Consider the following 13,594-nt stretch of genomic DNA (forward strand, 5'->3'; position numbering starts at 1 on the left):
AATGATACTGGACAAATTATATCGTTACCTTGTTTACGTATATGAATATGTAACAAAAACTCCATCAATATGTGCAACTACAATGCACCAATAAAAAATGTGGAAAGAAAAACATGTGGCTCGGCTGTGGAAAGGTATGGGAGACCCCAGGGATGGTGGGGAGCAGTGGGAGGGGTGAGTAGAGGGCAGAGTTCACCCTGGGGGCAGAGGGACATGTGCCACTATGGTGTCAGACAGGCCAAGGGACAGACAAGGGATAAAGCCAGAAATGTGAGCAAGGCTGGAGCTGGGACAGGTAAGTCCTGAGTAAATCTGGGAGCCCTGAAAGTGAGCCCCAAGGCAGAGAGCTCTCAGTGCAAGAGGCGCTAGCCCTGGGCAGGGGCTGGAAGCACCCTGCAGCCTGTGATGAGGTTCTGCTGGCAGGTGGGATGACGACGTGGAGTTGGGGCTTAGGGACACTGGTGCTGAGGAACAGACAGGGCGAAAGTGGAGGGGACAAGGGCTCTGTGATGGCTGTGGTGACCAGCAAGGGCCTGCGGAGCTGGACTGTGGGAGGCTATGGTCCCAGAGGAGCCAGCAGAGCGAGTGTGAGGATGATGACTGGGGTGTAGGGTGCAGAGGCAGCCCCAACACGTGCATTACAGTCTGCTCTGGGAGGCCTGGGGCTGGACGGGCCTCACCCAGGGAGCTGTGTGGTGAGTAAGGGGAGCAGGCTGGGGTCACTCGTGACTCATGCCAGCACAACAGTGCTCAGCCATTGTAGGTGGCTCCTGGAGGCCCTGCCCTATCCAGGGGACCTGGCTGCAGTCCCTTCTGCCTACCTGGATTCTGAAACGCTCTGCTCGAGAGGGTGCTGCAGGGTCCTGAAGACTGTCATGCCGCCTCCTGCCTGTGTCCCCAGAAGGCAGCAGCAGGTCTGCTGACCGCCCGGTGCAGGAATCATTCTGGCTCAGTGGGGATGAGGTCTGGGAAATCAAGTCTTGGCACTGTAGGGGGAGAAACTGGGTGACGCCGACCAGTCATCAGCCCAGTCCATGGCAGGCTGGAGGTGTCAGGGGTGCTGGGCTGACTGGGGCTGGGTATGGGCAGGTCAGTGGGACAGGAGAAGCAGGGAGCTGAGAGCCAACAGCAACGAGCCTGGGGTGAGGCCATCAGGACCACTTGTAGTTCAAGAGTGTCCCTTGGCTGGGGCTATACCAAAAAGATGGTTAAAGGGTAAGGGAATCAGAGTAGGATTTCCCAAAGATGAAGTCATCCCTAATAATCCATTGCAGGTCTCTGGGTTGTATGACTAAATATAAAGCCTTTCTCAAGACACCACTCAACTGCAGAGGGTACCACGGCTGGCCTCCCCAGCTCCCTGAGAGCAAAGTCAGCTGGGTGTTTGGTTTTGAGAATGGGGCCAGGCCTCAGCCTCCTCTCATGGAAGGGAAGGAAACAGCCTGCTTTCTGAACTCCGCAGAGCTGAATGGGATGTGCAACAGGCAGGAACTAGTACAGGGGCCGGGGCAGGGCTGCCATGTCACTTGCCATCACAGCCTGTTCTATCCTGCAGGTTTTGGGGAAGCATACCCTGAACAGAGTCTAGCATATTTCCGCAGTCAGGGATCACCTGGCTTGAGCAATCATCATTTGTGAGGCTTTTAAAAACAGATTCTGCAGGACATGTGGTGCAAGCCTATAATCCCAGTGGCTGGGGAGGCTGAGATGGGAGGATCACGAGTTCAAAGCCAGTCTCAGCAACTTAGCAAGGCCCTAAGCAACTCAGTGAGACCCTCTCTCTAAATAATATACAAAAAAGGGCTGGGGGTGTGGCTTAGTGGTTAAGTGCCCCTGGGCTCAATCCCCAGTGCCAAAAAAAGAAAAGAAAAACATAGATCCTTTTACTGACCCTGCAGGAATTCTCAATCTGAAGACTTGGGAGGGGGCTCAGGAAGCTGAGCATCCTGGCTGGGGACCCCTAGCTTTGTCCGGCTCAGTCAGAGGGCTGGAAGGGAGCTCCTCCAGCCTCCCTGCCCCACCCTGCCTTGTCCCCATCAGGTGCACAGCTGAGCTCAATGGCCAGACGGGCCCCACAGAGCTTGGGGTCTATAAACTTTATGATATTTAAACTGGGTTCTTTATTATAGTCCATCTCAAGTGTTTTGGATAAATAACTAGGCAAAAGCCTTTCTCTCCTGAGCTTGTCTTGACTTCTGTGAGGGAGGGCAGGGATTTGTCTCTCCTGTATGCAGAGGTCACACAGTCTCTGAAGAAGTCACCAAATGCCAAGAGCAAGCGCACAGATGTGCCCTTTCCCTGCCCCCAACTCACCCTCAGCTGGGAAAACCTTGGGGGCTTCTGCGGCGGCTCCTCATAGGGCCTCTCTGCCAGGGAGGCGATGATGCGCTTGCGATGGCCCAGCAGGTGGACCTTCAGGACCTGGGCAGCGAGGAGGGGGGCAGGCAGGTCAGTGGCTGACAGACCCCAGCCCCCCAGCTCTAGGCCTCCTGCTGTGGACCAGGCTGTCACCGAGGGAACCTGCATGTCAGGAGGGGCCGGCGGCCCAGCCTGGAGCCGTACTCACGTTGACAAGCTCCAGCTCCCAGAGGTTCTTCACAGTGTCGATGGAGCTGTAGCCACTGGACAGGAAGGAGTGGACGTAGTCCTGCAGCCCCAGGGAGTCCAGCCAGGAGGGGACGGATGGGGGACTGTTCCCATCATAGCCCAGGGCCTTTACCTACAGGGCAAAGAGGTGGGACCGACATCTTAGACCCACAGGACGGGGATGCAGGGACCAAGGGCCCAGGTCAAGAGGGTCCCTAGAGGCCCAACTCCCTAGTACTCCTAAGTCTGATCTTGGCACAGCCCTTTCTGGGAAGGCTCTGGGAAGTGGAAGCCACTGGAGAACCCCCAGACTGCAGGGACAGGGCAGTGGTGCTTCCTGAGTGCTGGCAGTGGACGGGTCGGGACTGCACCAGCACAGAGGCTGAGGCTCAGGCCCACTAGCTCCTGGGAAGCTGCCTCCTCTGCTGCCTGCTCCTACCAGGTCTCCCTGGGGAGGGCCAGATGCCAGAGTCAGGATGGGCTGGCCTGACACTGTGAGGCAGGAGAAACCCCAAAGCGGGCTCTGGTGACAGGCCAAGTCTGTGGCACCTGGCTCCTGAGCCAGGAGGATCCCTCCTCAGCCCCAACAGGATGCTTGATGTCCCTAGAGCTCCGCTGACTCCAGAAGCTTCAGGACTTAGTGAGGAAGGGAACAGGACCTGGTGCTCTCTGGGGCTCCACGAAGAGGGGCAGACACCCCACTGAGATTTGCACACCAGAGCCAAGCTCCTTCCCTGTTCCCAGTCTAGGAGGCAGAGGCCAAGGCTACAGCGCTATTGGTGGTCACCTTGGGCAGAGAGCGTGCAGCCTGGAGCAGCTTTCGCCGGTGCTGTGGGTCACTGATGCCGATTTCCCGCAGGTCCTGTTCTTCCATCACGTTAGATCCCTGAGAGCAGAAAGGAAGATGTTAGGGCCCCTCCAGAACTGATGGTTGATGGCTGGGACAATCGTCCTTCACGGCAAGCACCTAGAGGGTGTGGAGCTGGAGCCCCCCACAGGAGGCTGGGCACGCTAGGGACAACTCCACCCAGACTGCCCACTCCTACAATATGCCTGAGGTGTTGACCTGGGCCAGGACACATGGGGCAAGCAGGCTGCCAGGTCCTGCCACAAGCCCAGCTCCCTTGGTGCATATGAGCATGTTTCTGGAAAGCAGGTTCCAATTCAAAGTGGAGAACTTGGGGACCAGTGCCAAGGTTCCTCATAGATGTGATTTTGTAATTACAAGGCTGCAACAAGCTCCTCAGGTGGACAGCTGGTGACAGAGGCAGGTACCTCGAGGAGTAGAGTCAAATGGGGAGATTTGGAAAAGTTCTCCCTGCCAGGGGGAGAAAGGCCAGGGCTGGGCCTGATCTGGGCAGTTCTCACTCAACTCCTCGGGCCCTGATGGGAAGGTGCTGCAGCGTGGCTAGTGCTGGGTGCTCACTTCCTAGGTGACAGGGGACTGAGAGCTTTCACATGGAACATCCCGCTTCACACTCAGGCCCTGTGCAAGGGCCTTTTCAACCTCATTTCATAGATGAGGAACCCGAGGCGTGAGGGGTCAGAAATCCCGAGAGCTCACCCACCTGGTGGTGGAGCTTGGAAGTGAAGCCAGGCAGCCCGACCCTGCTCCAGGCTCCTCACCCCTAGGACGCTGTGTCATTACGACACAGGTCACGAGAGGAGCTTTCAGATTACATTTCAAAATACACAGTATTGCCAATGGCAGGAAAGCCACAGGTTGTGCCCTGTCGCTCACAACAGCCCTCCCAGAGGCAACTGCTGCCACATCCTGGATGTCGCAGTCTAGTGGGGCGTGTGCACACGGACCTGTGTGGTTAGCCTCTGCACAGACACAACCGCGACTGCGGACTGAGGCCCTCCTCGCTACCTCGCCACACACGGGCAGGCCTGCCTCTTTCCTAGGCTGTGGGGTCATCAGGCTTAGGGAAGGATTTATGGAACCCATTCCCTGTAGGAGAATGTTTGGTTCCACATTCTGTGGCAGACAGCACCGTGCGAAGAGCCCCCAATGAGCATCACTTCTAGACTGGATTTCAAGAAATCTGAAAGTCTATTTTTTTTTTTTTTGTGGTACTAGAGGATTGAACCCAGGGGTGTTCTACCACTGAGCTACATCTCCAGCCCTTAAATAATAATAATAATAATAATTTTAAACTTTGAGATAGGGACTCATTAAGTTGCTGAGTCTGGCCTCAACCTTGAGATTTTTCTGCCTCAACCTCTGGAGTAGCTGAGAGGCACCACTGTGCCCTGGCTTATTTAAAATTCTGATGGACGTTTCTCTCTCTCGATGATGTCAGCTAGGTTCCCATGCTGTCAGCAGCTGATGGAGAAATGGCCATCACTGCATAGATGCTAACACAGTGTACTGGCCTAAACGTTTCAGTTAACAGATCTGTTTAGCTTCTTCTATTTTTGGAGAGTGGAATAACCAGGGATTGAACCCAGGAGCATTTAACCACTGAGCCACATCACTAGCCCTTTTTTTATATTTTATTTAGAGACAGGGTCTCGCTAAGTTGCTTAAGTTGGCTTTGAACTTGTGGCTCTGTAGCCCAGAGCCACAAGGTGGGCTCTGGCCTACAGCCTTTCCCTGTCCTGACTCACTCAGTCACCAGGGCCACCTGATGTGTGTCCTCCTGTGTCCACTCCACAGATGGAGACCAGGAGGCTGGCTAGGCAGGGGCCTGGCTCTCAAGCCTGCACTCTGGTTGTAGCCTGTTTTCAAGGTTTTGGCCTGGACAGTGGCTCCCCAGCACTGAGCAGGGCTGAGGCCCTTGAGGAAGGCATGAAGCTCAGGGGAAGTGGGAGAAACTGGCCAAGGCCAAGGGCTCTCCCAGCACCCACGGCCTTCTCGTCCAGCATCCTCTGGCCCTTCAGAGCCTTCTTCACTATATGATTTAGAAAAATGTCCTTTTGCATCCTGAAGAGCACCTCCTTGCTAATATTTTGCAAGTAAGGTTTTCACTCAACAAACAGTGAAAAAGCCTTTGAAGGGCAATGTCTGGGAGTGGTGACACATTTAGAGTCCTTTCAACCAAAGGTGAACAGGGCTGATTTCAGTTCTCCGCTGAGGGTCGAAAGGCTGTTCCAGGACTGGGAGGGGCCAGCCTAGGACTTTGGCTCCCTGCCTGCTGCTCAGTCTGCTCAAAATTCCCGTGTGTGTGACAAGCTGGGGTACAGGGCAGGTGGCAGGGAGGTGTCCTGGGACAGAGGCCTGTGTGTCTTAGCACAGTTTGACCTCCTGTGCCCGAGCAAGGCCTGGCTGACTGTCCTTGCTTGATACCTGTGTCCAATCTGATAGGAGGGGACATGGATGACTTAAATAAAGAAGAAGAAAAAGAAAGAGCTGAATAGCAGCTGAGCCATGTGGACTTCACAACAGGCCTCTGAGGACCCTCTGTGAAGACGGGCAAGGGCTGGGGCGGGAAGCCGAGATGCTTTTTCTTCTACTCCTCCCACATCCCAACTTCCTTCTGACCCCAGGAGGCCTTTTCTCTCCTGCAACAATCTGATGCCCTGTGGACACCAGCAGGGTGTCCTGTAGCTTTACTCAGTTCTGACATGTCCACCTGGGGAGGGTGCAGACCCACAGGTTGGCGCCCAATGGCATAGGACCATCCCACTTCAGATGCCAATCCAAGTCGGGTGTTCCTGTGTACCTGACCCACTGGCTCTAAACTGAGGTTCCACACCCCGTCCTGGAGCTGTGGTTGGCTAATGGCTCACAGAATGCAGGCCTGCTCCCCAGTTACATCTGCTCCTGCACTACAGAGCACACAGCTCAGACTGGCCAGATGGACGAGATGCCCTGGGCAGGTACTGGGAGACACAGGAGTTTCCATGCCCTCTTGGGGTGCAGCACCCTCCTGCACCTCCTCATGGCTACCAAATCACAAGCGGTCCCAACCTGTCCTGTGTTTTTATGGAGGCTTCATTATGCAGGCATGACTGGCTGCTGGTGTTCCACTCAGCCTGCAGCCCCTTTGCTCTGCCACGAGGTTGGGGGTGGGGCAGGACCGAAGTTCTGACCCTTTAATGGCCTGGTGGCTCTCCTGGAGGCCAGCCCCCCTCCTTGGACTCTCCAGGGGCCCCAGCCACAAGGCATCTCATTAGCGTACAAAGGGAGAGTCACAGCATTTTGCATTCTAGGTGCCAGGAAAAGAGAGGAGGACTCCAATACATATTCCTTCTTACATCACACAGGCCAGGAGTGGGGAGGAATGGGGACACTAGAGGGCAGGAAGGGTGCAGAGTGAAAGGGACCATGACCTCAGGGAGCCTTAGGGCTAAAGGGCAGGCTGCAGAGGGCATGGAGAGGATAGAGGGCAAGGCCAGGAGGGTCCAGTAGGTAGAGAAGCAGTGCGTGTGGGAGGGGCGCCCAGGCTGAGGAGGGATGGCTGCTGAGGGCCAGGCCATGAAGCTTCGCCAAGGGCAAGCTGCCCCCACCCCCCATCAGCTCACAGAGCCCAGATGAGAAGAACTGGAAGCAAAGCGAGGTCACGTCTGAACTCTGAGTGACAACACTGCCCGTGGTGCTTCCCTGGTCTGAGTGGGGAGCCTGGGGTGGTCTACTGTTAGGAAAACTGAATGAAGAGCCCAGGACTGCTGACCTCTAGGAGCCCATCCACATCTGACGTCCTGCCACAGCACTGAGCTCTGCCCACCTGCTGCTGCAGAGCAACATGGGACAGGCAGTCACCCACAAGCACAACTGGTGGCAGCAAGGCCTCACCTGACTGTTGCTCACATGCTTCAGCCTCTCCTAGATGAAGATATTTTCAGTGTGGGACACTTAGTGTACTTGAGCACCACGTGATCAGATCACCAGCAAATGTCAGGTGGGCTGGGCTCCCCATTCCTGCCAGCCGGGAATCTAGGCCCCAGAAGGTGTGCATGCCGGTAAATCCAAAGCCAACTAACATGTAATCCCAGCCCTTGCCCAAGAGCCATCAGAAGAAGGGCAAGGCCAGCAGGTGCCTAGAGAGTGCCTAGGTGGTCTAGAGAGGTTGAAGGGGTAAGTGGCCAGGGAACTCCTGCTAAGGCCACTGCCCAGTAGAGCCAAGGGAAACCTCAGGCCCATCTTGGTTTGTCAGCAATTGAGTATCCGCCCCCTACACAGAGGGTCAGAGCTCCAGGGACCTGGCTGCTACTGCAGCATTGACTTTGGTCAGCTCTGTCTACAGTCAAGGATATGAATGTCTCACTGGTCCCCATCCACCTCCACCACCCCACCAGGTCCCTCCTATGAACTCAGCAGCAACACAGATCACTCAAAGAGGAATTTATAGAGAGAAAGCATACCACGGCTGCTGGGCAGCCACAACCCACTGTACCGTGGAGATGGCTCTGCTGGGGGCACAGGGCTTTGGGGTCTGGGGAGGGACTGCGAGAACTGAGGTACCTAATCCTCTCTGGTGAAGCCTTTCTCCCTCAGTTGGACACATGTCACCTGTTAGAACTCTTGTGATTTGGGTGTATTAGAGTGCTGTGTCCAGAGGACCTGCTAAAAGGAACACATATCCCCATACCTTGGCACACCCAGGTTAGCGGTCCTTGTACTTGGGGCTTGCCCTGGATCCCCAAGGCAGGCAGGGCTGGGCTTCTACCCAGAGCACTTTGGACAAACCTGCACTGGAACACACCCTGGCGCACTGCGACTGTGCTGATGTCCCCAGGGGAGGTGGTCAGTGCTTGGGAAGCAGGTGCTTCAGCATGGTCACCTCCATGGAGTCTGCCCGCCACACTTGCAGGCTCCACGTCTGATGATCCAACATACTGCATATCAAAGGCCATCATCCCTCGATAACTGCAGGCTCCGGACCTAGGACCGAGGATGTGCAAGTCCTTTATGTAAAATGGTGTGGTGTGTGCCTATCACCTGTGCACGCCCTCACTACGCCTTATATCATCTCTCGATTACAATGGAAATGCTGTGTACATAGTTGAGTATTTTCACTTGGGCTCTTTACCACCGAGCAACATTCCCAGTCCTTTTTCACTGTGAGTCAGGGTCTCAATAAATTGCTAAGGTTTTCTTTAAGTTGCTGAAGCTAGTCTTGAAATTGAGACCCTCCTGCCTCAGTATCCCAAACTGCTGGGATTACAGGCATGTGCCACCATACCTGACCTATATTTTTATTTGTCTTATATACTGTCAATTTTCCATTTTTAGTTCTACTCTTCCTATCTCCTTTTTTTTTTTTTTTGGTGGGGGGGTACTGGGGATTGCGCCTGGGGGTACTTAACCACTGAGCCCTATCCCCAGCCCTACTTATTTTTTTCCTTTTAGTTTTGGGACAGGGTCTCACTAAATTGCCAAGGCTGATCTTGAACCCGTGATCCTCCTGCCTCAGCCTCCCAAGTCGCTGGAATTACAGCAACTGTACCCAGTAATTTTCATCTTTTGGATTCATTATTGTGAAATCCAAGGACACAGAGGGCTATTATGATATAATCATGTCCGTACAGACTTTCCTGCTTGCCTTTACTTCCTAAACAATATAGTATAACAACTACTGATGCGGGCCTGGGAGCTCTAGGACACTGGAGGGAAGGGGGAAGATAGAGCTGGAGTTGGGGTGCTGCAGGGGCTTCCCTGGAAGGTGGACTTAGGTAAAGCTGGATGCTGCAAGATGGGCAAGGGCTGGACAGGTGCCGCAGAGGCAGCAGAGGACAGGTGCTGCTGCCAACACCATGATGGCCTCAGCATGGGTGACAGTGATGACAGCCCAGTGTCCCTGGCACTAGCCAAGTGCCTAACGCTAATCTCATCCAAGGTGGGAGAAAGACCCATTTTACAGAGCAGGAAACCAAGGGAACTAAGTTAGTTGCCCAAAGTTACCACATAAACCAGTGGTGGAGCCGGGGTCTGCTCCAGAGCTTGCACATCTGAGGGGCCTGGGGTGGATGGAGCAATGGGCCACAGGAGTGGGGTGCAGAGGGGGAAGCAAACCTCATCCTAAAAGCCAGAAAGCCTTGAGTGGGAGGGCATGGGTCTTCCCAAACTTAAGGTTTCCAAAGAGAGTCTAGGAAAAGACTGCAGCCTGCAGCTCCCCTGCTCCACAGCTGCGGAAAGGCCAGGGCTGCCTTCCACACCCACTGCCACCTGGAAAACCTCAGGGAGCCCAGGTGGTACTTTGGAAGAGATCTGAAGGGCTTGGTGTGGAGGGCAGTCCTGGGCCCTGTCAGTGGCCACAGGTCAGCCCGCCAGCATCCGAGCTTCACATAAACCAAAGCCACAGGCAGTGATGGACACATGACTCCTGGGTGAGCTGCACTGGGTGGGACCAGGATTTGGCAGGGCCCCGCCTGCCTCACTTGCATGTTTGTCGTTGCCCTGCCTGGCACTGGGCATCAGAAGGCAAGGGCGGAATCTCCTCCCTTGGAGGAAGAATGACCAGCTCTGGCCTGCATGGCAAGGTGATCTCTCTGCAGCCCTGCCTCCTCAGGGTTTCACAGCCAGAGTGCTCCCCCAGGGACTGATTTGTGGGCCTGCCTGCTCCTGAGTTGGACCTGTCAATGCTCATTCATGAGCCCTGGGTAGAGGCAGCAGGCTCCACCCACCAGCCCCTTGGCCCCTCCCCAGCGCCTCTCCAATCGCTGAGGGGCATCTCACAGCTTTCTCAGGTCTGGGCAGCTTCCATGTGCTATTTACTCCATTTCTGCCTTGCAGAGTGGGCTTGATTTCCACTGGTACCTGCCCCTGTCTTCCCCATATTAAATTTTTTTCCCTCAGTAGAAAAGTTGAATTAGTTATTATATAAAAATTTAAAAAGAAAAATAAATATACATGTATGGGGGTGGGCAGGACTATCATACTACCATTATGGTGAATTCTTCTAAGTGAGTTAATTATCTTAAAAACCTAAGATTGGAATGACTTCTACCATTATAATGTATTTTCTAAGCTTGTATTTAAAAAAGTTTTTAGCAAAATTGGATTTGCAGTGTGTACATGCTGTTTTTTTCACACAACAATATACCAGGTGCACACACGTCCCTGTGACACTGAGCTGTCTCGGTGAATGCCTGCAAATACTGCACGTGCTCCAACACGCCTGTGATCCCACCTGCCGCCAGAGACTGGGCTCCTGCTATCGCAGGCCACCCCTAGAGCCTAGTACTGGGCAGGGTCATCACCAGGGCATCGGTCACTGAGCACAGGGCCCTGGTGTTGGCCAGAACTGCCTCTTGAGCTGGGCTGGTCATAACCACAGGTGTGCCCTCAGGTGGCAGGAGAGGTGGAGCACCCACTCTGCTTCCCAGCCCAGACCACACCCCAGGCCTGGTGACGGGGGCATGTGCAGCCAGTTCAGGGGTAGCAGGAAGAACCACTCTGAGAGGGGACAGAAAGCAAGGAGCTGGGGACAAGCTCTCTGATGTTTACCCCAAATCTTATCAGCAATGGGAGGCATACTCCCTGAAGCCAGGAACAGTCACCTGCGGGGTGGGGGGACGCTTACTGGGTGTCACGCTGAAAGGCAGCTGTGGCACAGGCATGAGAACGGGGTCCTTGTGCCAGTTGTGTGGTCCATGTTCTCACAAAGACAGCACCCGCTGGACAGGTGAACCCCTACTCACACCCCCCTCTACTCTCTCCTGGCAAGGAGAGGTGCTCAGCCTTAGCTCACACCTCCCGCTTTCCCAACTGTCCCACACCCTGCCCTGCCCAGACCTTGTCCTTCCCTTAATGGTGACAGCCACCAGGAAGAAGCAAAAATATTATCAGTCCAGGTTCCTGAAGTTGCCACAGGTGACTTTTGGAGACTGTCACCTCAACTCTGCTTCCTGCAAACAGACTACTGCTCGCCCACTCTGTTGGAGAAAGTACCAACTGACACAAACAATAATGGTTGGCTCTGCTCTGATGCTATTCGTCACTACATGTGACAGTGTGGCCCTTTCCAAGCTTATGCCCCATGAAGGAAGTGAGTTAAGTGCAATACCATTAAGCAAGGACAAACATGGAGACGGAGTAACCTGCCCTGCGTCTGGAGGGGGACTCGGAGAACCCAGGTCTCCCTACTGCGGTCTCTTTGCCACTAAGTGGAACTAAGAGTTTTCTCTTGAGCACTCCTAATCCAGTTTATGGAACTATGAACCAGCCTCGAGTGTCATGAGAGTTGGTGGGAGGAGCCCTTGGTACCAAGGCTCAGGGTGCACTGTGGCTGCACAGGCCTAGAGGATGGCAGTGGGCCTAAGCCAGTCCAAAGGCCATATCTGATTCCTTGCCAGCTCCATTCTCAGCCTTTTGTAGAAAGACTCCCCATCTGGGGCTGGGGATGTGGCTCAAGCAGTAATGCGCTCGCCTGGCATGTGCGGGGCGCTGGGTTCGAGCCTCAGCACCACATAAAATAAAATAAAAAGATGTTGTGTCCACTGAAAACTGAAAAATAAATATTAGAAAATTCTCAAAAAAAAGACTCCCCATCTAGAGCAGGTGAACAGAATGGTCTGTCTGCCCCCCCATGCATGTCCGGAAGTGATGCGCACCTGGCCTGACAGGCCCCAGGACAGGCTGGGACTCTGCAGGGATGCGCTGAGCACAAGGCCTGGAGGCAGCCCATCCCCAGGAAGAGGCACAGGGACTAGAGTAGGATGTAGAGAACCACACCCTGTACCTGGCTTCCTTCCCAGCTCCACCGCCTGTTTGAGGAGCAACCTGGGGCAGACGACTAAACCCAGGAGCCCTGCATTTGGGAACATGGACTGCAGGAGTCTGTGGTGGGGACTTCGGAAATGCCCATGAACCCCCGAATTATAAGAATATCTGTTGTGCTGGGTCTATGGCTCTGACAGAAATAAGAGCCCCAGTGCCCTATCCCCTGGGCCTCACTTTCTGCGCATGTACAATGTGAACCCTGAGGGACAATGGAGAAGTGATCGCTGCAGACACTCTGGCATCCAGGAAAGACACCTCTGTTGCCACTCATACCAAGAGGTCAGCCAGACTTCCATCTCAGAGCACAGCAGTCAAATTAGCGATCATGAAAACAAGCATTCGAAAAGAGAGTTTCAACTACCTTCTACTACCATCCAGGGTGCCGAGGACGCCAGGGCAGTACCTAGGGCCATCAGAGCTGTCTCCGTCTCCTGCATAATCGAGCTGTGGTCACCCTGAATAACTCTGCACAGCCAGGCAGACAGAGGGAGGGCCAGAGGTGGCAATTACTAGCCCAAAGTGAGCTGCCCATAGTCCGCAGGTAAGAGTGCTTCCCTCCCCTGGTTCCCATGCTTGTGGGGAGGGGCGCAGAGGCTGGGAGACCCCTGGGTGGCACTGACTCCTGGGACAGCAGAGGAGTTCAGGTCTTACTGACCACAGAATTCAGGAGGCAGGACCCACACCTGTCTGAGTACCTTCTAGGCCTTTGCTCCGCTGGCCTCTGCATCAGCCCTACTTCAACTGGGCAGAGGGAGTCCTAACGGGCAGTGGAGAGCTGGGCTAAGGCCGGCCAGGAGCAAGCCCAGGCAGGGCTCCTCTCCACATAGCAGTGGCCCCTTGGGCCTGGGACAGAAGACAGCAAAGGAGGGGTGAAGAGAGCACAGGGACCAGGGTAGGAAACGACAGGCACCAGCACCATGGCTCAGGTGAAGCGGCTCAGAGAGCTCAAGAGGAGGGAGCTTGGGGGTCAGGGACAAGAAGGGCACCTCAGGGGCTTGGGGGCCTGGTGGGAAAGTTTCACAGATGCTAATAAAGAGAAGACCCTCGTGGCCCAGCTTATTCCTTTTGGCCCCATAAGGGATCACCTGTCTTCACCTGTCATCAAGTCTCAGAAGTAGACAGGAACATGGTAGGAGCCTACTGCTACATGTCTGAAGCCCAAGGAGGAAGAAATGGAAGGGAGGAGTGGAAGGTCTCTGTGGCCTGAGAAGCAAGAGCTTGCCCAATGCTCCTTCCTAACCTGTCCTGGACCTGCTGCAGGCTGGTCTCCTTTCTCACATACTCACCCCAGGTTACAACTGCTCCCCCCACAGGGCTCTCCATCAACCACCCCTTAGT

At 54.7% G+C, this 13,594-nt stretch overlaps 1 protein-coding gene across 19 annotated transcripts in view; it reads right to left on the bottom strand.

Annotated features, from left to right (window-relative positions):
- The window catches only part of Anks1a (ankyrin repeat and sterile alpha motif domain containing 1A), a 178,642-nt gene that overhangs the window by 9,284 nt on the left and 155,764 nt on the right, over positions 1 to 13,594 (bottom strand). For 15 of the 19 annotated variants that reach the window (XR_013425240.1, XM_078020166.1, XM_078020157.1 and 12 more), the window contains 4 exons: positions 3,374 to 3,472; positions 2,567 to 2,719; positions 2,314 to 2,421; positions 822 to 1,001 (listed from right to left, as the gene is read on the bottom strand). Coding sequence is in view for 18 of the 19 variants with exons in the window: in XM_078020166.1 (XP_077876292.1) it covers positions 822 to 1,001; positions 2,314 to 2,421; positions 2,567 to 2,719; positions 3,374 to 3,472 (540 nt within the window). In the remaining variant the exon portion in view is untranslated. The remainder of the gene's footprint in view (positions 1 to 821; positions 1,002 to 2,313; positions 2,422 to 2,566; positions 2,720 to 3,373; positions 3,473 to 13,594) is intronic. The other 4 variants (XM_078020156.1, XM_078020159.1, XM_078020164.1 and 1 more) reach the window with 1 other exon arrangement.

This window comes from Ictidomys tridecemlineatus, chromosome 8 (genome assembly GCF_052094955.1).
Source record: "Ictidomys tridecemlineatus isolate mIctTri1 chromosome 8, mIctTri1.hap1, whole genome shotgun sequence".
NCBI lineage: Eukaryota > Metazoa > Chordata > Mammalia > Rodentia > Sciuridae > Ictidomys > Ictidomys tridecemlineatus.